The 22,859-nt window shown below is 45.6% G+C and overlaps 1 protein-coding gene across 1 annotated transcript in view; it reads right to left on the reverse strand.

Annotated features, from left to right (window-relative positions):
- Positions 1-19,760, reverse strand: part of Pkd1l3 (polycystin 1 like 3, transient receptor potential channel interacting) — a 79,832-nt gene extending 60,072 nt beyond the window's left edge. Inside the window, exons 1-7 of the mRNA XM_026392991.2 lie at positions 19,460-19,760; positions 17,772-17,936; positions 17,141-17,326; positions 13,400-13,510; positions 10,738-10,885; positions 3,469-3,698; positions 1,102-1,506 (exon numbers count right to left, since the gene is read on the reverse strand). Coding sequence (XP_026248776.2) covers positions 1,102-1,506; positions 3,469-3,698; positions 10,738-10,885; positions 13,400-13,510; positions 17,141-17,326; positions 17,772-17,936; positions 19,460-19,760 — 1,546 coding nt within the window. The remainder of the gene's footprint in view (positions 1-1,101; positions 1,507-3,468; positions 3,699-10,737; positions 10,886-13,399; positions 13,511-17,140; positions 17,327-17,771; positions 17,937-19,459) is intronic.
- Positions 19,761-22,859: the final 3,099 nt, after the last annotated feature.

The following is a 22,859-nucleotide window of genomic DNA, read 5'->3' on the forward strand; positions in this document are numbered from 1 at the left end:
CCTGGGAACAGAAGAGCAAGGGTTCCTGCCTGATCCCCTTCCCCACCCTCCCTCAGCCCCTCTTCCCCTGGAGTGGTCCAAATCTGTTGGCCTTGGCAGGGAAAGAGTCTGTTAATCATCTGAGAGTGAGCAAACAAGTGGCAGGGTCACCCGGAGATGATGTCAATCAGTGAGGGATAAACCTCCCCTACTGAGCAGCTTTAAGGGAGCAGAGGGGATAAAACCCAGTGGGAGTGTGGATCGTGGCCTCTACGGTGTGTGTCTTTTCCAGTTCCAGTGAACTCTGGGTTCTTCCTGTCCTGCACTGGACACTGGGTGCCTGGCCAACACCTAGTGGTTTCTTATTGAACCTGTCGTTCCTGCTGCTGTCTCTTTTGCCAGCACCTGCCCCTGTGGCCTGCTCTCTCACACACCTCTGAGGTCCCCAAAAGCTGCCGGCAGAGTCCTGGTGGGCTGGAGACCCCACTGCCTTCCTGCCTGCTGATACCACCTTAGTCACACTTCCCTCCAGTCCAGCAGCTCCTTCCTGAGTCAATGCAAATGTGTGCTGTGACCTCTTCCTCATTTGGTGCCAGCCAGTCTACCTCATTCGTCATCTTATGCTTACTGCCTTCCAGTTCTAACCCCTCTCTCCCCAGGGCATAGATTGCAGCTCCTACTGTCCCAGACAGTTGTTGGAAGAAATCTGAATATATACTACTCTTTTCCAGTGGTCCTAAAAGAGGGTAATTTTGTCTTTCAGGGAACATCTGTCAATGTCTAGGAACATTTTGGGCTGTCATATCTTGGAGGACTGCTGTTACTTGCATCTAGAGGTAGAAGCCAAGGATGCTGCTAGATATCCTACAGTGCACAGGACTACCCCTGACTGTGACAAGGAGTTGCCCAGTGCCAAATGTCAGGAGTGCCAAAGTTGAGAAACCCCGCAGCTATAAACTGTTGAAGGGCACATAACGTGTCTCATCCTCACTGGGTGACCCAGGCAGGACCATCCATGAATCATGCTTGTATCTAGGACACACTGAAACCTGACTGGCAGAACCCTGGGCTCCAAGTCAGAAAGGGAAGAGAAGGGAAGTTGGATGGGTTGCCACCAAATACCTTCAACAGGAACTGCCACGTGGTAAATCCCAGATGGCTCCCCCAAATCCTCTTCCGTTTGGGAGAAGCTTCCATTGAGTCCCACCACCTCAAAAGTCAGCTCCTCAGGGGTGCCGTGAGCCACTGAGACATTGATCAGTAGGTCCTGTCCCAGTTCTACAAGGTCCGAAGCCCAGGAGGCCTGCAGTCCTGACAGCAGCTCCACAAAGTAGACAGTGATGTTCCCAGAGAGTGCCGAGGCGGTGCTGTTGCTGCTGGCTTGGATCTGCAGGTGGTGGACCCCGGGGCCCATCAGTTCCTGAGCATCCGTGTCCAGGGTCAGATTATAGGGTAGTGAGCCCGTCTGGGTGGCAGACTCAGCCAGAGTTATGTTGCCGGAAAGCACAGTGTAAGTCACTCTTGTTCCTAGTTGGGGTAAGAAGAATTTAAAAACATTGGTAACAACCATGCAGGCGCTTGTACTTTTGATAGTTCATACTCAAGGTTTGATGTCTGATTCTAGGTGTAGGTATGCATACAGAAAGAGATATAAAGAAATATGTAAGGACATTACCCACTTCCCAATGTTAACAGTGACTATTTCTGAACATTGGGTTACTGGGTGATTTTTTGGCGGGGGGCGGGGGTCCTCTAATTTATTTCTACTATGCACGTTACCTTTTTTTTTTTTTTTTTTGTACTAGGGGTTAAACCCAGGAGTATTCTACCACTGAGGTACATCCCCAGCCCTTTTTATACTTTGTTTTGAGACAGGGTTTTGCTAAGTTGAACTTGTGATCCTCCCGCCTCGGCCTCCCAAGTAGCTGGGGTCACAGGTGTGTACCGCCATAGGTTACCCTTGAACTTAGAAGTGTGTAACAAAACTGTTAGAACATTTTGTTGATAGGGATGTCCTTAGGGAAGAAGCTGAAAAGGCAGCATCTCAGAGGTGGACTGTTTTTTATGCATGAGAATGGGCCTCAAGTCTTATTTCAGTGGTAGCAAGTGGAGGCTTTTCTTCCTCCTCCACCATGACTGCCTGAAGCCTACCAACAGGAAAACTCAGCCTCTTTACCTTGGGTGGGTGCTCCCTCACAGTTTGCAGATAGGAACCCTTACTGGGTGCTAAATATCATGAGAATCTTAAAATCTCATTTATACCAAAAAATTAGAATTCCTTCCAAGCTAGTGTATTTCTAATTCAGATGATAATGAAGAAGGAGGAGGAGAAATTATTGGTACCAAATTATATTTATATAATAAATAGATAAAAGTTTGTTTTAGGCTTCCCCAGGTTCACAATATCATCCTTCTTCAGCCAGCAAACAATCAAGAGCAGAAGGAAGCACCATGAGCACCGTCCAAGCCTTTTACCCCTCCACTAAGGTACTGCTGGAGCAGGGCTCCCGGTGGTAAGTAGTCACGTCCCCATTTCCACAGCTCTGTGCTGCGTCACTGACATCAACAGGCTTGCTACGGATCTCACACTGGACCTGCACCTCATCAAAAGATGCTGCCCTGGACAAGGATGGTTTCTTAGCCAGGAAGTCTCTACAAGAGAAAGGGTGATGTTTAAAATAACTACTGAAACAGTGTGAGCACCAGCCAATAGAACAGATGGTCTGAGGCATCAGAATGGACACTGTAGCCAATCAGAACGAATTCTGTAACAAATCAGAATGGATGCCATGACCAATCAGAATGACACTGTGACCAATCAGAAATGCTACTATGACCAATCAAAATAGATGCCATGAATCTAATCTGAATCAAAACGGACACCTTGGCCAATAAAAAAATAGACACGATGACCAATCAGAATGATGTCTGCAACCAACTGGAAACAGCATTGGGTGGACCATCACTGTAACAGCTGGTGTGGTGGTGCCAGTGTGTACAGCTGAATATTAGTCATGACTGTAGCAAGATGACCATGCCCTGCTGGCTGATGCTGGCTATACTGAGGTAGGGTCAGCCTAGCTAGAGTCTTCCCAGTCCCACCTCATCCCATTCAAATTCCCCCAACAGGAAGAGGCATGGAAGTTGTTCTTGTGATGCGTCTATGGGCAGGCAAAGAAGGGCTTGGGAAGGCTGGGAGCTCTCTGACTCACTAGCCTTGTGACTCTGGGCACATTTTTTAACCTTTCTGTGTCACCATTTCTTCATCTATAAAATGGAGATAATACTAGTATGCACTTAGTAGGCTAGCATAAGAAAAGCACCTAGAACAGTGCATGGCACATATAGCTGCTAAATAAATGAATAAATGGTAGTTTAATTCAAAGTAATCACTGTTGTTATTTATCAAAGCTGGTAGTTACCTAGACAAACTCAGAGGAAATCGAGGACCCTCAGCTCACCTTGACCGCCCCAGTGTTGCAGACTCACCTCCATCAAGCTCCACCTGAATCCACAGAGGCTCCCCAAAGACAGCCCGGCAGAGAGGGCTGGCTCCTGATCTGGATTGGCCGGCACACCCAGTGACACTGAGCTTCTCCATCTTATCTCGCACTGTTACTTGTTTCTGAGCTGTCACATGCCACTCGCTGGTTGTGCACTCCGAAAACACAGTGAATTCCCCAGGAGATGTAAACTGGTGGATCACGGTGCTGGACAAACTGCCGCCACAGTCAGAAATGTTATTAGCATTGGGGATGCATGGGCGCGCGCACGCGCACACACACACACACACACACACACTCACTCACCTCACACCTGACTCACATCTTTAGGCTCTGCAAAGAGAAAAGATGAAGGGGAATGCCCAGCTCTCAGTGTTAGGGAAGGTTACCCTGAGACCTCCAGGACAGGGGAACAGTGGTAGAAACGGCACTGGTCAGGGAGGCGAGTCTCAGGTGCAAGTCCCTTTCCTGTCATTTCTTCCCCTCTCTGCCTCATCTTCCTTCTTGTTTCATCTGTGAAATACAGTGCTCCAGACTACCTCTCTCAGCCTTTCCCCATTTGTAAAATGGAATCAGATTCTAAACATACCAGAGTTGCAGGCATGTTTGGCTTCTTCTTTTCAAGGTGCTAATTAAAAAACTCTCCCATGGCCCACAAAGATCCACAGACCTCTCCTTCCTCACTGCAACCCTCATCTCCTGCCTCTTTCCCCTTGTCTAACTATACTGGTCACCCAGACTACTGTCCATTTTCTGGACCACGCCGCCTTTCTGCTTCAAGACTGCCAAGTGTGTGGTTCCTCACTGGGAAGTGTCTTGTCCCCTCTCCTTGTTCGTTCTCAGATGGCTCCTTGGGTCCTCCACTTAAACCTCACTTCCTAAGGGAAGCCTCCTTAAACCAAGGACTAAGTCAGACTCCTTTTATGGTCACTGTAGCTTCTTTGCTTCTCCTGGGAGGGCACACATGTCTTTTGTGCTTGCTGGCTCTGTCTTATCCTCTGCCAGTGGGCTCAGTGAGGACAGTTCCAGGATCTGCCACGCCCCCCCAACAGCTAACAGAATCCACAGAGGCTCAAGTCTCTTTATGAAATGGCACAGCATTTGCCTATAATCTATATACGTCATCCTGTGTACTTTAAAGCATCTCCAGATCACTTAAAATATTAGTATAATGTAAATATTATATAGTTATTGTACTTTAGTTTTATGTTTATATTTTATTTTTTTAATTTTTATTAGTTTTTTTTTCCAAATATTTTCTATCTGGTTGGTTGAATCTGCAGATACAGATCCATGAATCTGGTGGGCTAACTGGATCTGGGGCCTCCACATACTATCTAGAACATGGTTAGTGCTCAAGAAATATGCAGCAAGTGAACATATTTGTGAAATATTTGTGAAGACAAAAACTACTCAAGGACTTTTAAAAAGTAAAACAACAGTGAGCAGATTGGGAAGAAAGTCAAAATGTGAAGAATGACCCATAAAGACGGTAGTTTCCTGTTTTGTTTTGCTTTTTTTTTTTTTCCACTCTTGGCTTTGATCCAAGGGTAGCCTAAATCATGAAATGTATAGGGGATGAAGAAAGAGCAAAAACCCCAGGAGAAACCCCTTCTCTGTTTAAGAAGGGGATCAGGACCACGTAAGTCTGAGAATATAGGGGAAGTCTCCAGTTTTGCTTTGTTTTGTTACTTGTTTGCCTCTCTTAAACTGTCCCAAGACTGTCCCCTCTCTAGGAGCTACATTAACAGCATAGGGTAATGCAAACATCTAAATCATCAATAGAAAGCCCATCTTTCATGGGGTCGGGGATCTCATGAAAATCAAAGGGATCAGTAGACAAAGGGACCAACAACAGGTGGGAGGTGGGGAAAATGCTGGGGAGTGATAGTGGCCAAATTATATTGTTACATTGGGTGCATCTACCAATATATAACAACAAATCCCATCATCATGTACAACTATAAATGCACCAATTTAAAAAATATGGGACGCCAGGCACTAGGCTCATGCCTATAATCCCAGTGGCTTAAGAGGATGAGGCAGGAGGATTGCAAGTTCAAAGCCAGGCAAGGTGCTGAGCAACTCACTGAGACCCTGTCTCTAAATAAAAACAAAATAGGGCTGGGGATGTGGCTCAGTGGTCAAGTGCACCCAAGTTCAATGCCCAGAACCAGAAAAAAAAGAAAGCCCATCTGTCTGCCCAGAGGAAATACAAATGTACCAGAGAGATAGAGAGAGAATTCCCTAATTCTGTGATTGAACCAGCAAAAAACACAAGCTCATCTTCAAACTGCACATAGACCCCAAAGAAACAGCACAGGCTTTGTGAACTAACCTACAACAAAACCGTGACCCTGGGAGGTGAATGCACAGGACAGACTCAAACATCCCTGAAAACTGGACTGACATTGAAACTACTTCAGAACAAGCAACTCAGACATGTGATGGGACCTATCTGGGTCAGTTGCCTGTTAAAACAAATAAATGTTAAAAATAAACTTCCAGAAGATTTCAGCAAGACCCAGAATTTCAGAACATACTACTCAAAAAATTCAGAATGCAATCCAAAATTATTTGATACATAAAGAACCAAGAAAATGTGACCAAACTTCAGGGGAAAATGAAATCGGAAGTCAGTCTTGAGATGTTGGAATTACCAGATGAGGACTTTAAGTCATGTTATAAGCATGTTCTGTGAGGTCAAAGTAAACCATCCTGAAATGAGTGGAAAGGCATGCATTTTCAGCTGAGAAACAGAAACTACAAAAAAGAACCAGATGGAAATTTTAGAACTGAAAATATACAATATATGAAATAAGAAATTCACTTGATGAGTTCAATAGCAGAATAGAGATGAAAGAGAGAAATGTCATTGAACTTGAAGATAGACCAAGAGAAGTCCAATCTGAAGAACAGAGAGAAAACATTAAATGATCAGATAGGTATGGTAGGATAGGTATGGTGGTACATGACTGTAACCCCAGCATCTCAGAAGGCTGAGGGAGGATAGCGTGTTTGAGGCCAGCAGAGGCAACTTAGCGAGACCCTGTCTCAAAATTTTAAAATATCTGGGACTGTGACTCACTGGTAGAGCACACCCGGGTTAAATACACAGTAGCAAAAAACAGAGTGTTGACAACCTATGCAACAATATCAAAAGATCTAACCTGTGTGTCATTGGAGCCCCAGAGAGAGGAAATAAGATTCATGTAGAAAAATATATTTGAAGAAATAATGTGGAAACCTCTCAAACATGACAAAAGACATATTTACAGATTTAAGAGGCTCAATGAACCCCAAACAGGGAAATAAAGTAAGTCACACCCATATCTATAATAATCAAACTGCTGAAGTTGAGATAAGGAGAAAATGTCTTGAAAGTAGCCAGAAATAAAAAGATGATATGTTACATACTAAAAAAAAAAAAAAAAAAAAGTTTTGAATGACTCTAGATTTCTCAATACAAACTGTGGATGTCAGAAGACACTGAAACATGTCTAAACAGCTGAAAAGGATAGAGTCGTCGACATAGATCTCTAGATCCAGAAAAAAATATCTTCTAGGAATTAAGGCAAAATAAAGACATTCTCAGGCAAACTAAGAGAACTTGTTGCTAGCTAGTCTCCTCTGAAAGAAATGCTACTGGAAGCTCTTCCCAGCTGAAGGGAGATAACAGAAGGACATGTGGAACTTCAGGAATGAAGGAAGAGCACAAGATATGGTAATATGTGGTTGGATGTATAGACTGTTTTTCCCATCTTAAATTCTTTCAAATACAGATGGCTGTTGAAGCGAGTTTTCAGTGTACCTGGATGTCATATCCATGACAAGTACAGCATGCAGGAGTGTGAGTCCTATGGGATAAAGCGGGAGCCTGGTAAGGCTTTAACACTTTACCTAATGGCGTAAAATGTTAACTCTATGTAGACCATGAAAGGTTCGGTATGTATATTGTAAACGCTGCATTAACCACTGAGAGAGTAATGCAAAGAAACACAGCCAAAAGTTAAAGTTAAAATGGAATGCTAAAATCATTCAAATCATCCAAAAGAAGACAGGAAAGGGGAGTAGAAGAAATAAAAACAGGGGGCAAACAGAAAACAAATTTTAAAATGATGGACCTCAATCTAACTACAGCAGCAATTACAATAATTGTAAGTGGTCTAAATACACCAATGCTTGTGCCTCATTGGCTCTTAAGAAACCAAGACCTAACCATGTGCTATCCACAAGAAGTCCACTTTAAACATAACCACATGGCCTAATTGAAATGAAGGAATGAAAGATAAATCAGCAAGCACTGAGTTGGACAATATCAGACAATGTAGATTTCAGAATAGGAAAACAGGAACCCTCTGTGGAAATGTGAAGGGTGTATGTATCAGTGATCTATCTGGAAGAAGCCATTTATTCCTTTCTCTGAACTCTGATATCAGCTGAAATTGCCCAGGACTAAAAGGCAGAGAAATGAACCTTTCCTAATTTCTCCCTCAGCAATCTCACCAGAGGTAGAAGAGTGCAAAGTGGTTTTAGAAACTGCTGCCAGCCAAGGGAGATAGGCTCAGAATACAGAGAGGGAGAGGGAGAGAGTGGGAGGAGGGAGAGAGAAAAAGAGAGGGGGGGAGGGAGACAGAGAGAAAACAACTTAAAAATTCATAGTGTGATCCTATATGATGCTAAGACCCAGCATTTCCTTTCTTGGATTTAAATCTAATATATGTACAAAAAGGTGGGCTAGAATGTTGGTAGCAGTACAATTTGTAATAGCCAAAAATGAAACACCATCCAAATGTTTCACCAACACTAGAATGCAAAAAGTTGAAGGATATTTACACTGTAGAATGTTATGCAGCAATGAGAAAAAGAAATCAGAATTATATGTGATATGAACAAATCCAAAAATTTAATTTTGAGCAGAAGTCAAATACAGTGTATTCTCTATGATTCCTTTTACTTAAGCTTCAAATGCAGCTTACACTCACCTGTGAGGTTAGGGAATTAGGGCAGTGGTTATCCTTGAGGCTGACGGGGACTGAGAGGGATGTTGGGAAGGCTGGTTACCTGCCTTTCCCAGTCCAGTAGCTGGTTACATGTGTGTGTTCATTATGTATCAAGGGATTAAGCCCTACATTTTTATTCACTTTTCTGTACGTTGTACTTCAAAAGAAAGGTTAAAAAATAGCTCAAGATGCTTGTGGCTCAGTGGTGGCACTCATGGCTAATATTTACCTTTAATAAGATGTAATTTTCTTTGAAGCAAAGCTCACATTTCTGGCCTTTGCTCCAAGTATCTAGCTGTAGAGAATGCCATAGTCTGTGTCACTTTGTTATGACACTGAGAAGTGGCCCACCAAGTTGGTAGATGAAGCCCTCTGACCAAGCCGGGCAGTGGGATAGAGCAGAAAGAGTGGGGAACCGGGATCACATCTCCTAGGGAATCCACTGGTTACCTGCAGGACCTAAGATCCTGATATCTAACCTAATGTCTCAACTAAGCTCCTGGAGCCTTGATTCCCTGGTCCACACAATGGAGATAGAACCGGCCTTGGCAGGGTTGTTATTAGGCTTAAAGGATACAATACTGAGGAAGCATCTGGTATATAATAAACCCAAATACTGTGGTTTTTGTTTAACAGGATACCATTGTGTACTACTTGGCCTATGAAATAAAAGTATTATTCACTTTCATGTAATATTGATATAGTTATAAGAATTAAGGAATCAACTCTGCCAGTTATTTTCTTCTTTGTGGTCTCATGCTCCTTAAAATTATCCAGTGAGTATAACAACACTAGAAATCATATTAACAACATAGGCCGTATAATTCCCAGGCCTAAAATCTCTTCTCTGCTCCTCTGTAGTGGATGCTTCAAGTGTGTTGCCCAAGTTCCTCCAGGCCCCACGGCTGAACCCAACTCCAGGGACCCCTTAGTCATAGGAAGATGCCTCACCCCTGGTAACATCCCCTTCCCAGCACATCTGCTTCCAGTGACTGCTCGATGCCAGGGGTAAGTGTCCCCTCTCTGGCCTCAACTCAAGAGGCCCTAAGAGCCACCCCACTCCGGTCTCCATGGCACTGGTGTGACGTCGGTGGAGGCTGCTCCCAGTTCCACTTCTCCTCTGCCCCTCTTGGCACCCCTCCCATGTTCCAGTTCAGTCTTTCCTGGCACTCAACCTGTGCGACTTCCTCTGCTCTCCTTAGACCGGCTGGCACAAAGGCCCTCTGGACAGGGGCTCTGGTGAGTTTTCCGGTATCTCTGGTTTTTCCACATCCCCTGAATGCCCAGTAGAATGAGATATTATCAGTCATTGGAGCACGTCACGGCTCTCAGGCCCAGGCTGTCTCCTTCCCTAGACCTGCTGCTCCTGCCTTAGCATTCTGGCCCCCAACCCAAAGGACTTCCACTCCAGAGTCCTTTCTGAGCTTCACCTTCTGTCACCTTCCTCTGTGCCTCCCCAAACTGCCTGTGTACACTAGGTCACTCTAAGGCTTGTGTTGTCTTGTGAATTACGGGTCTCCCACAAGTTCCTCAGCTGTGTGTAAGTGGCAGCTCTGAATGAGGATGAAATAATGGTGTCAACCCCCCAATCTGCCAGTGGGTGGCGCTTGGTTACCCAATACTGAACTTGAACAAACTGCCTTGTGTAAATTTGTCCCCTAAGGTCCATGATATAATTCCAGAAATGTAGAAAGCTTTTCTTAATAGAGAAATGAAGATCTCGCTGTATAAATGAATACAAGGACCAAAGAACCTCAAGCAGGAAGGCGGTCCTCAAGGAGGATTTCTGACTTCCAAGGCACCATTTCCACTTGAGGCTGGAGTCTCCCCCTCAACTCACGTATATATCTGCAGCGGACCTGGAGAGTCGGATATTAAAATCCCTTTTTCTTAGACTAATAAGGTGTTAATCAAAAGTAGGAGTTGGTATAACATGTGAAAGAAAAGCAGAGTGACATCCACACAAAGCATGTGACTTCTGTGTACTTAGAGTCCATGCCCTATTGCAAATTGAGAAGCAAGACTGCTGGCGTTGACAAGAGAGCATCTGAGATATGACCTCAATGTTATAAGCCAGGTGGGTAGCTTTGAGATCCCACAAACTTTTACATTAAATACCAGCAAAGTCAACCCATACCAGAAAAGTCACCCAGCCCAAGAACCATGAGTCACTAAGTTCTTGGGGGGGGTGCTTATTACATGGCAACAACTGACTGATACAATCCGACTCCAGGCTCAGAGAGTCCTCTTACCTGGGAGGGTAGTAGGGATCAAGAGTGTGGCCATCTCCCATGCTGAGTATACAGGACAGATTTCCAATGTAGGGAGAGAGGAGCCATGTCAAGGAGATGGTGACATTGTCAAAGATGAAACTCCCATTTGTTACCACCAGTCGCAGGCCTGCAGATCCAAACATAAGACACCCAGTGCTCTTGCAAAGCAAAGTTGCACATTTCTGCTTAAAACCTACCCTATTCTACCACTTGACCTTTATTTTTATATGGGACATTTAAAGTTTATTTTTGGTTTTAAAAGTTCTTTAAAATTTTATTTCCATTCAAAGATAGTATGAGTGTGACATGTATAAAGGGCACAGAATGAAAAGCCAGCCTCCCCTGTATTCCTGTCCCTCAGCTCTGGTTCTCTGCCAGAGCAGCCATAGCTACCAGCCCAGGTTCACCTTCCAGAGACAGCTGCACACACAGCACACAGTCCTACTTCATTTACACACATGGTGCCTGCTAAATTCACTGTTCAGCACCTTGACTTTTCTTTACTTAGCACACCTGAGATTGCTCTGTAGGACCACAGTTAGAGCTGCCTTGTTCTTTTTAATAGCTGCACAGTGTATCCTGACTTATAAAGCCAGGATTCTATTGATTGTCCCAATGATTTTATGATGGTTAAAAAGACAAAAGGCAAAACCCCTTTAAGAAACTCTACTTGAATAAGGTGGCAGATGAATCACGTAAGCTACTTAGTGCACATTAAATTTTATAAAACCTTGAACTTCAAAACTTGGCACAGAGGATGGGCTGAGGGAAGTGACTTAGCTGTGGCTCCCCATGGCCCTGGGCTAATCCAGGCACTGCAGTCTTTCAGTGCTTGGCACTGTAATGTCAGTGGAAAGGATCTTCTGGAGCTGGTCTGAAAGCCATCAGGGCCTGATTCAGAGTTTTCTGAAGATGCTCAGGATGCAGCTAGGCCCTCTGAATATAGTCAGCAGGGCACCAGATAAAGTCCCTTCCTTCACAAATCAGAAACCGTGAGCAGAACACACTGGTTCACAAGGGAGCAAGATGTTCAAAATCAGGGTAGGGGCAGGAAATCTGGTCCACATTGTAGTCAGATCCAGCATACCCTTGTGCTCTAAGTGACACGTTTGTCTAGCGACAGCAATGCTGCAGCTGGCAGATCTCCAAGGGGCACCCTTTGTCCACTAGCAAAACCACCAAATGGAAATTGCTGCCAAAACACGTGGCCCTCTCCCCAGAAAACGGAATGGACACATCTTACTTGCTCTTAATTCCCCCAGGCACGTTCAGCAAACTCACGACGCTGGTGAAACCTGTCTTTACTGCCACCCTCCCTTTTCTGCACCCTGTCATCTGTGGATCCTCCCTCCTTCTTCTGTCCTAGATGTGCCCTGGCGACCCCAGCTTTCCTTGGCTCATCTTTTCCCTTCAGAGCTCTTGTCCCTATTGCTTGTGTCCACAGTAGAAGCTGTTGTTCTATGTGATTTGTCAGATGGCGGCTCAGGGTGGTTTCACAGCCTTAAGGGAAGCTGGTACTTTCCCACCCTGTTTATGGGATGCAACCACTTTAGAGGGCAATGCCTGTTACCTTTAAAATGCACACACACTGTGATCCAGCTCTCCCACTGGTAGGGATCTCTCCTCTAAAAAATTTTTAAAAAAATAACTAAGTTGTAGACCACTATGTTTCACATGATATATTTTTATAAAAAATATAGGCAAATACATTCATACATAGCCATGTCTATGCAAACATTTTAAAAAGCAGGAAAGTTTCTATTCTAAATAATTAATAGTGTTTCCTTATGGGGAACAGGATTGTCAAATTGAAGGGAATATTTTTTTTCCTTTTTAATTGATAAAGCTTTTATTTTTTCTAAGTTTCTTTAGTTGTAGATGGACACAATATCTTTATTTACTTATTTTTATGTGGTGCTGAGGATTGAACCCAGGGCCTCATTCATGCGATGCAAGTACTCTACCACTGAGCTACAACCTCAGCCCCTAAAAAGCTTTTATAAATTGTGATATTGTGGATTGATTTTTGTGGCTTTCAGAATTTGTATTTTTTAAAATATTTATTTGTTTTTTAGTTGTAGTTGGACACAATACCTTTATTTATTTATTTTTATGTGGTGCTGAGGGTCGAACCCAGAGCCTTGCATGTGCTAGGTGAGAGCTCTGCCACTGAGCCACAACCCCAGCCCTCAAGATTTGTACTTTTTAAAGTGAGAGATCCTTTGGTTCCTTCCAAATCAAGCAACCTGAAATTTAATGAAGGGTCCTGGGGTTAACACTTCTTTTTTTTTCTTTTAACTTCTGCAGTAGGAGCTGCAAATGCTTTACCCTAAGAAGCCAGCTTGGGGGTTGGGGGGGTCAAGCTACAAGGAAGCTGTTTTGGTAAGGAAGCCTCTCAGCACCCACATAGGAACTGCTGTGCTTCCTCCAGGGGGAAGATGGACATGCTATGGACATAAGAACCATTCCAGGGGCTGGGGATGTGACTCAAGTGGTAAAGTGCTCTCCTGGCATGTGTGGGGCGCTGGATTCGATCCTCAGCACCACATAAAAATAAAATAAAGTTTTGTGTCAGCCAAACCTGAAAAATAAATATTAAAAAAAAGAACCATTCCTACACCCAAGCAAGAGGGGGACTCACCTTCCCGGCATTGGTACTGCACCCATAGGTAGCTGCCCTGAGTGGGGCACAGATCTCCAAAGTAGGTCTCATCTGCTGCTACCTGGCATGCCTGCAGCCCCTGGCACTGGCCTGAGAAGCATCCAAGTCCCAGCAGCAACAGGGATGATGTGCAAGACACAAGGACAGACATCAGCAGAGATTGGTTACTATTCATCCATTCCTTTACTTGCCACCCACCCACCCAACAAATAACCATTGGCATCTGCCAAAGACCAGACACTGGGTGAGGTAAGGGGACAGGAAGGTAAGATTCCTGACCATTAGCAGCTCAGGTCTGGAGCGTTGGTTAAACTTCAGCATGCCTCAGATCCTCCAGAGGGCTTGTGAAGTCATGGAATTCCAAAGCCTACCCTCAGTGATTTGGATTCAGTAGGTCTGGGTGAGACCTAAGATCCTGCTTTTCTAACAAGCTCCCAGGTGATGTCAATACTGCTGGCCTACAGACCACATTTTGAGAACCACTTGCCCACCAGCACCTAGACAGATGGTCTAAAGTAGAAGCCTACAGCCTGGGAGTCAATAAGAGGGGGCAAGATTAGGAATCCTGTGTCTATCGGGGATCCATATGCCTGCAAAAGGGAAGAGCATGGAGACCCCACACCAGGATCATCTGACACCTCTCCCTCCTGCCCATGTATTAGAAGCCTGCAAAGCAGCCTGAGAGAGAGGGTCAGGCAGGCCCTGTGGCCCGAGAAGATCCTCGGGCTCTGAATGACAGTGCCTGTACATCCAGGTTCTCCTTTGCCACTCAAAAACCTATGCTTGCTCTAGATTTTAAACTTCTAAGTACCTATGTGTTCGCTTAGCCAGGGAAGGGAAAACCCCCACTGGATTGCCACGTGCCCCCTTGGGCCTGAATTCCTCTCCTGTGCTCTCTGTTTCCTGTACCTGGTTTTTACCCAGGCGTCCATCACTCCCCAGCCTACATCTCCCGTGCTACTGTCTCTGGAGAGGGTCAGGCTCCTCCTACACCAAGGCGAGGTCTTGATCCCTGATATGGGCTAAATTGTGTTCCCCAGAAAGATATATTGAAGTCCTAACCTTTGGAACTTGTGAATGGGACCTTATTTGGAAATAGGGTCTTTACAGATGTCATTAAGTTAAGATGAGGTCATCAGGGTGAGCTCTTAATCCGCTACTGGTGTCCTTGCAGGATGGGGGAAATTTGGGCAACAAGACACACAGGGAGAAAACACCATGTGGAAATGGAAGCAGAGATTGGAACAATGTATCCAAAACCCAAGAGTGGCAAGGAGTGCCCTCTACAGCTCTCAGAGGGAGCACAGCCCTGCTGGCACCTTCGTTTTGGACTTCCTGCCTCCAGAACTGTGAGAGGATAGATTTCTGTTGTTCAAAGCCCCGCAGTATGCAGGACTCCATTTTGGCAGCCTTGGGACACTCATCAGCTCTTTCTCTCCACGACCTTGCTGCTGCTCCCCACTCTCTTGGCCTCCTTCTCTGTATACCCACCCACCCACCCACCTCCAGACCCAGAAGGCCCAAGCCATGGTCATCCTGGTTTCCCATCAGTGGCCAACCCCATGTGTCTCTAGAATCCACATTTTTCTCTCCATTGGCCCCGGGACCACTTGCCTCTAGCACCTGGGCCTCTCCATCTTCCAGCCCCCACCTGAACTCACAGCCACCTGAGGGTGTCTCTAAAACAAACTCCATGTCCCTCTTCTGCTCAGATCCTCCAGTGCTTTCCAGTGTCACTGGGATGGAGTCCAGGGTCCTTGGGCAGGTCCCCTTCTCACCTAGGCTGGAACTGGCTGCACACTTTGCAGTCCCTGCACCACTGAGCCCTCTGCCTGCAGGGCTTGGCACACACCCTCCCATTCCCCAAGCCCCCACCTGTGCTTTTCCTGGTCACCTCCTGCCTCATCGCCAATAGAAAGTTGGCTGGTCATTGTACCCTTAGCCCCAAAGTACCTGCTCACCCTTGCCCAATGACCCAAGCTTGCCTAACCCTGCTCCATATTGCAGGGGCCCACATTTCTCAAAGTCCCTGGTCCACTGGTTCCCAGGTAAGCCTGGCCACGTAGGCCATGGTGGAAGAGAGCTTGTTCATTTCCAACCGCTACTAGAACACATTACTATAAACTTAGCAGCTTAAAACAACATGGGTTTATTATCTCACAGTTTGGGGGTGAGAAGTTTGACTGGGCTGGGCTGGGCTCTACTTTGGGTATTACAGAGCTGAAATCATCAGGGCCACTCTCCTTTTTGAAGACTCTGGGAAGAGTCAGATTCTGACATTATTTTTGTTGGCAGAATTCAGCTCCCAGATCCTGGAGGTTTCTCTTGCATGTGGCCCTGCACTTCGGAAGCCAGAAGCAGCACATCAGTTCTGTCTCACTGCTGGACTCTCTCTGACTTCTCCTCCACTCTCTCTTCTGCTTCTAGCTAGAGAAAGCTCTCTGCTTTTAAGGGCTTACATGTTCAGATTATGCCCAACTGGATAATCCCGGATAATCTCCTTTGCCTAACACCAGTTAACTAGCAATTTAGTCACATCTGCACAGCCCCTGTGCTCTGTCAGTTAACACACTCACAGGCATGGTGTCTCCCCAGGCCATAGGTCCAGGGATCAGGGTAATGTGACAACCCTTGTTTGGCTTCTCAGAAATTCCATGATTCAGGAACCAATTCCTTGCATTAAATTCCCTCTGTAGAAAGACACAGGGTAACTTTGTGGGGTTTTTTTTTTTCCTTCCTTCTTTCCTATCTGTCTTTCTTCCTTTTCTTTTTTCAAGACGGGGTCTCACTATGTTCAAGACAGGTTGGCCTCAAACTTCCAGAGTCCTCCTTAGCCTCCCAAGTAGCTGAGATTACAGGTATGTGCCACTGCACCCGGCTCAAAACATTTGTAAGAATTGGTTCTTTGAGTTGTGTGGGGTGTGTGTGTAGTGTGTGTGTGCGTGCATGTGTGTGTGTGTGTGTGTGTGTGTGTGTGTGTGTGTGTGTGTTACTAGGGACCAAACCCAGAGACTTAGATATGTGACACGTGTTCTAGCGCTAATCTACAACCCTAGCTCCCTAGTGTGATTTCTGATGCAACCCGGTTAGAGACACCCCTCAATCTGAGTTAGGAACTGCATGTGTACTGGACTACAGAGTAGCACTATGCATGAGCAAATCTGTAGTGCCTTTTGCTCCCTTCTGATGTAGCACTTATCACACTATAGTTAATCACCAACACCAACACATATGTCTCCCCCTGGACTTTGAGCTCTTTAGAAAACAGATTGATTCATCCCTGTATCCACAGAGCCCAGGATAGTGCATAGCACAATATTGGTTCTCAATAAATGTTTATTGGCCAAATGAATGGGCAAGTGACTAGGGCAGGTAGATAAAGATGGAATTGGGGGGCCCTCAGGATCTCCTCCAGTGGGGTACAAGGGCTCTCCTCTAGAGTGTTCCCTGGATGTAGCTGCCATGTCTCCAAAACTTTCAGGAGAGCCTTTGAGAGGACCTCCCTGTCTGTCCCGGTGTGCCTTGGTGAAGGGATCTCATGCATAAGCCTATCCAGCTGAGGCCTTTCCTCCTTGGGGCCACAGTCAGGATTGCTGAAACAACGAGGAGAGTCGCAGAGAACCAGGAAGTGGGTCCAGCATAGCCTCTACCCATACCTGCTCCAAGGATAGTGAGGGCCATGCTATAGACCCAGGAGGTGGGAGGAGCCAGGGGCCCTACCTGCCACCTCGTCCTTGACGCTAACCCAGCTGCAATCCTTCTCGAGATCCAAAGGAGGCAGGTCTTCTTGGGTACAATAATGGGGGGTCTGGCGCCCATAGAAGGCATCCTGGATCTGGATGACCTCTCCTGAGCCGCAGTGCATGGTGGCATTGAGGCCACCACAGGCCAGGCTCTGACCAACCCCTGTGGCAAAGGGAAGGTGATGCTTTAGGGGGTTCACAGTGAGATGGAGAGCAGCTGGACAGGGCTGTGTGGTGCCAGGACAGGGGAGAAAGCAGGGAGCTGCAGAGAGGAAGCAAGACACAGAGATGCAGAGCACCCGGGTTGGGGGTCATGGGAGACGAAAGGAGAAAGCCCTGGACAAACAGAGGCGGGATCAGAAAAAGACTAATAAGCTCTTAAACAGGGGGACAGGGAGATGGAGCAACGGCACCAAAGAGAACAGGGAACACCCCAGAAGTACAGGGAGAGACCGAGAAGGAGAACAGGGAGAGAGGAGAGGGGAGACCAAGAGAAGCCAGAGGCCAAGAAGGAAGGGAAGCTGAAGAAGAGGGAGGGGCAAAGCTGCACGGAGCTGAGCGGCCAGGCAGAGGCCGGGAGGAGGGAGCCCCAGACAGGGCCAGCTCACCAAACTCGCAGACAAAGGCCAAGGCCTGGGTGCAGTCATCAGAGGCAGCCCACTGGGAGGAAGGGCCTCTCCCGATGTAGCCACAGGTGTCAGGGGCAGGTGTGGCCTGCCCTTGTTGCCAGTTGCTGTAGCTCACATTTGAAGTGTCCAACCAGGTCCAGGGCCCTGGGATGGGAACATGGTGGCTAGGATTAGCGGGGATCCCTCTTCTCTATGTGGAGGTCTTGCCTCAGCTCAAGTCCTGGGATGCCATAGATGCTCAGCCAACATAGGTGGGTAAAGGCTCTCGTCCCCATACTAGAAGAGGGGCATAGCCTTGCCATTAGCTTCCAACAATCAGACATAAGAACCAGGACACCAGAGTGCACAGCCCATAGAGGGTGGTCCAACTCAATTAACGATGCTCCCCTTTCATTTTAGATCATTTCCCATGATCAGAGAGAGAGCCCAAGAGGGTGCCATGGATGTTCACAGGTGTTCTACGCACTAGCAGGGTTCTGGTCAGATGCATGTGGCTGAGTTAAGATGCAAGCAGTTTGAATCATTTCAGGACCCCTCAGCACCTTGAAAAGCCTGCTGCAGCCCTTGAAGAGGTAGGGTGTGTGTGTGTGTGTGTGTGTGTGTGTGAGAGAGAGAGAGAGAGAGAGAGAGAGAGAGAGAGAGAGAGAGAGAGAGAGAGAGAGAGAGAAGAGTCTCAAAGATATTCGTGAACTCTAAAATATAAGAAAAATTTACTAGTAAGACTTGGAGAGTGTAATTATCCATTTTAAAAAGAAAATAAATCCATGCAACAATTTTTTAAAGCTTCAAGTGCTATAAAGTGGTGCAAAATGCAAATATCTTCCCTCTCCCAACCTATAAAACTGCTCCCACTATTAGGTTTTTTGTAAATTGTTCCTAATGAATCTTAAGCACATATCAGTATTTATGAGTGCCTGAAATCCAATTGTGTAAACAGTATCATATTGCTCACAGTGTTCCAGCTCCTCTTTCACCACTAACATGACATCTTGCAGGTTGCTACATATCAACCTAGTAGACCTACATCATTTTCTGAAACTGCTATACAGTATCCCTTAGGGGACCTTAGTAGACCTGGCTCCCTTAGCTGCATGTAAATTATATTTGAAACAGAAGTTCACAACTGTGCCAGGATGCAGCAGGAGCCCCACACATGAGAGCAGAGATAGTCTCTAAAAGGACCATTAAGATGAGACCATCTAATGTGGACAGAGCTGTGCTGAGCACTTGGCCTGCTTTCATTTCCTAACAACTGGGGAAAAGCATTGAATGCACTTTGAAAATAGCTATCTCATTATTTTGGGAGACTGTTTTCTCATTTGTAAAATGAGGAGAATGACAATTTTCTCATTTTTATCGTATGGATCAGCATGATAATGGCCATGAAGCACTCAGGATAGTGTCCAGCATCATTCTAGCAAGAAACTGAAGAAGTTCTAACTGGCATTAATATTAGGTACATGCAGAGCTGGGGATGCAGCTCAGGGGTAGAGTGATTGCCAGCATGTGTGAGGCCTTAGGTTCAATCCCCAGCACTGGTGGGGGTGGAAGTGCATGCAAAGAAATGGACATTTCTAGACTGTCAGCTTTGTGGCTGGACTCTGTGCTGGGTCCTGTACGTGAATTATTTTATTTGATTCACATAAAACAACTATCACAGCACCTACCTCCTGTGGTTCCATTGTGCGCCGAGGTCCCTGTGAGTCCGATCCACCATTCTCTGTCCTGGGAGATGTGCATCTGAAGAAATCGCTGGGTACCTTCGTCACGAATGAAGACCAAATGGCCTCCCTGCCCTTCGCACCAGCTCTGGGCACCACGGAAGGTGTGTCCAAGTGACACAAATTCATAACAAGCATCTCTGAAGGCCACTTGGCTCTTAGAGCAAAAGCTGCCCTCTTCTGGATTAGCAATGATGGCCCTCAGCCTCAGAGCCAGCCCCAGGAGTAGCAAGTGTGCCACACTCATGATGGAACCACTGCTGGAACCGATGGCTGAGCTTGCTCTGGGGCCTTTCATACTCTGGGGCCTTTACAACCATCTGCCATCCATCATCCCTTCTTTCCTTGCATGGAACAACAACAGCTCTTTTTGTTTAAAAAAAAAAGACTCAAGGTGAATGTGTCTGCATTTTTGCTTCACCCCGCTCTTTGTTCATGGCCTGTTTGGAAGCTGGCTGATTCACAGAGATCTTCTGGAGAGAGATCAAGCAATTCTATCACCTGTCTGCTTGTCATCTGGTCACCTGTTGGCGCTTGATAAAAGCTCCTTACTATTGATTCTACGCATTACCTGAGGGCCAGACGTCTCAGGATAAGCCATCAGCATGTGGGCGATATGTGATACAAGAAAGCTGGCAGGAAAATTAAGAGTTATGGGACAGCAAAAAACTACCCAGGGCACAGATGCCATCCTGTTGTCCAGGGCAGCAGCTGCGCTCGAGTGATAACGGCCTTCTCCCCCCACAGCTGACGTCCTAGTGGACAACTGGGCCCTTCTGATTCATCACATCTTCACTCATTCTCTTTCACTTGCTGGAGAATAAAAATGGCCTACAAAATTTATTTGATTTCATCACGAAAATAAACTATTCAAAACAGACCTGCCCACCCTTACCCACCACCTAAGGCCTTCTTCACTGGGTTTCCAGGGTTCATGGTCAAATTCGAACTTCTTAGCTTTGTATAAAGTCTCTGTAGAGCCTGGGCCCTGACAAGATTTCCAAACACACCCCTCTAAATGTGGCTTTCTCTCTCCCTGCAGAGGAAAGTATAAATTGATATGATAGCGGGCAGTGTGACAATATCTATCAAGATTTTAAAAGCACAAACTCTATAAGGCAGCAAGTCCACTTCTGGAATTTTACCCACAGATCATTTCATACATTTGTGAAATGTCACGTGTAAGGTTACTCAGTACAAAATTTTGTACAGGACAAAAACCGGAAGTTTTTCTGATAGAAAACTGGTTAACAAAGTGTGGCATATCCTAGAAACCCTTTCAAAAACAAAACCTCCTTCCTAGACAAATATGGAAGGATCTCCAATAGAATAAAGGAAAGGAACAGGGGGAGGGAGGAGAGTGGGGGTAAATACTGAGGAACTATATCGGCCAAATTGTACTGTGTTCTTGAATGAATATGTGTCAACAAATCCCACCATTGTGTACAACTCTAATGCACCAATTAAAAAAAAAAGTGATAAAATTTTGGAAGGTTCTCTAATATTCTTGTTCATGTTAAAAGCAAAATATGGGGCTGGGGATGTGGCTCAAGCGGTAGCACGCTCGCCTGTCATGTGTGCGGCCCGGGTTCGATCCTCAGCACCACATACAAAAAAAACAACGATGTTGTGTCTGCCAAAAACTGAAAAATAAATATTAAAATTCTCTCTCCCCTCTCTCTAAAAAAAAAAGCAAAATATGGGGGGCTGGGGCTGGGGCTCAGTGGTAGAGCACTTGCCTAGCATGTGTGAGGCACTGGGTTTGATTCTCAGCACCACATATATATATACATAAAATAAAGGTCTATCAACAGCTAAAAAAAAGTTTAAAACAAAAAGCAAACTATGGAACACTGTATGTGGCCTAATCCCATTATGTATAAAACATAAATATTTGAATGTGAGTGATATATCTCATAAAGAACATACCAGATACTGGCAATAGTGATCATCTAGGAAAGAATTAGATACCTGGGAGACATAGGAGGGAGGGAAACTTTTGTTTTGTTGACCATCCTTTTCCAACTTTTCTCTTTCGAACATGCAAATGTATTACCTGTTCAAAAATAATATTCTTGTTTTTAAAAAAGAAGCTCATGGCCCCGTCATTTTCCACAAGCTCAATATCATAGTTGTTCAAAATCAATTAAATTTGACCAAATTACTAATGTTACTTTAATGGTGGGAAAAAACTCCCAACTGCTAGCGCCAGAGTTCCTTTTGAAAACTTTCTCTTTAGAAAATACCAGCATGGGCCCATTTGGGTTGGGATTAGAGACACACCAAGGGAGTGATTGGTAAACCACTTTATTAACCAAAACCCAGAGCTGGATGAATTGGTCCATGTAAGAAGTAAGTCATTTGAGGAAGAGAAGAGAGCCATGCAGGGTGGTGGGACCCTGGAATTTCCAAAAAACATGTCAGGTAGACAGTTTCTCGTGTGGCCAGAGACTTTGGAGAACACAGAGTCTAGTGTCTGATTTTAAGAAGTCACTTTGCTCTGACAGGGCTCTATTTGTCCTTGCTTTCCCTGCCCTGGTCCCTGGCAACCACCAAACCACTTCCTGTTTCTATGGATGTGCCATATAAATGGAATCGTACAATGTCATGTTTTGTGTCTGTCGTTTCCCTTCTGGCCTTCAAGTTTTATCCCTGCACTAGCGGGCACTTTATTCCTTTTTATGGCTCCATGGAATGGACCACATTTCATTTGTCCATCTTCTATTGGTGGACACTCAGGTTATTTTACTCAGAGAGCTTCCTGTGGGAGAGACAACTTCTCTTTATCTCTGTCCCATGGATGGCTCATAGTAAGATTCAATGAACATTTGCTTGGCCCCATCTCCCAGCTGGCTGGACTGACCCTAGGCCTCCCTCCTTTCCTGGACACCCCTCCAAGCCCTCTGGAATGGTCTTGCCAGCCAAAAGGGGGATGGGCAGGCGCCCAGGCAGGATGAAGTATCATCACTGACTCACAGGCTGGAGCAAGGCTGGACAGAACTGGCCTCTTATCTCTGGAGGCCAAACTTCTAATGACTTCCATTAGAAAACTATGTGGAAGGCCACAGCAGTGATAATGTATCTCACAGGCTTAATTTATGTCCCTAAAGGAACACAAGTTTGCAGACATTTGAAAACAAATGCAGATCTGTGGGCTAAATTCCATCTGCACATTCTTTACATTCTGATGAATTGCAGGCTCCTGGGCAGGGAATTCATCTTGGTGATGTCAGTTCTCAGTGTCCCTTAACCTTTGTGTCCTTGAAGCTCACACTGAAAGTAAGCAGGACATAGCTGGTCCCATATGTGATGCTTCTAATGATCTGATCAGTCCTCAGGACTTCCG

Source organism: Urocitellus parryii, chromosome 15 (assembly GCF_045843805.1).
Source record: "Urocitellus parryii isolate mUroPar1 chromosome 15, mUroPar1.hap1, whole genome shotgun sequence".
NCBI lineage: Eukaryota > Metazoa > Chordata > Mammalia > Rodentia > Sciuridae > Urocitellus > Urocitellus parryii.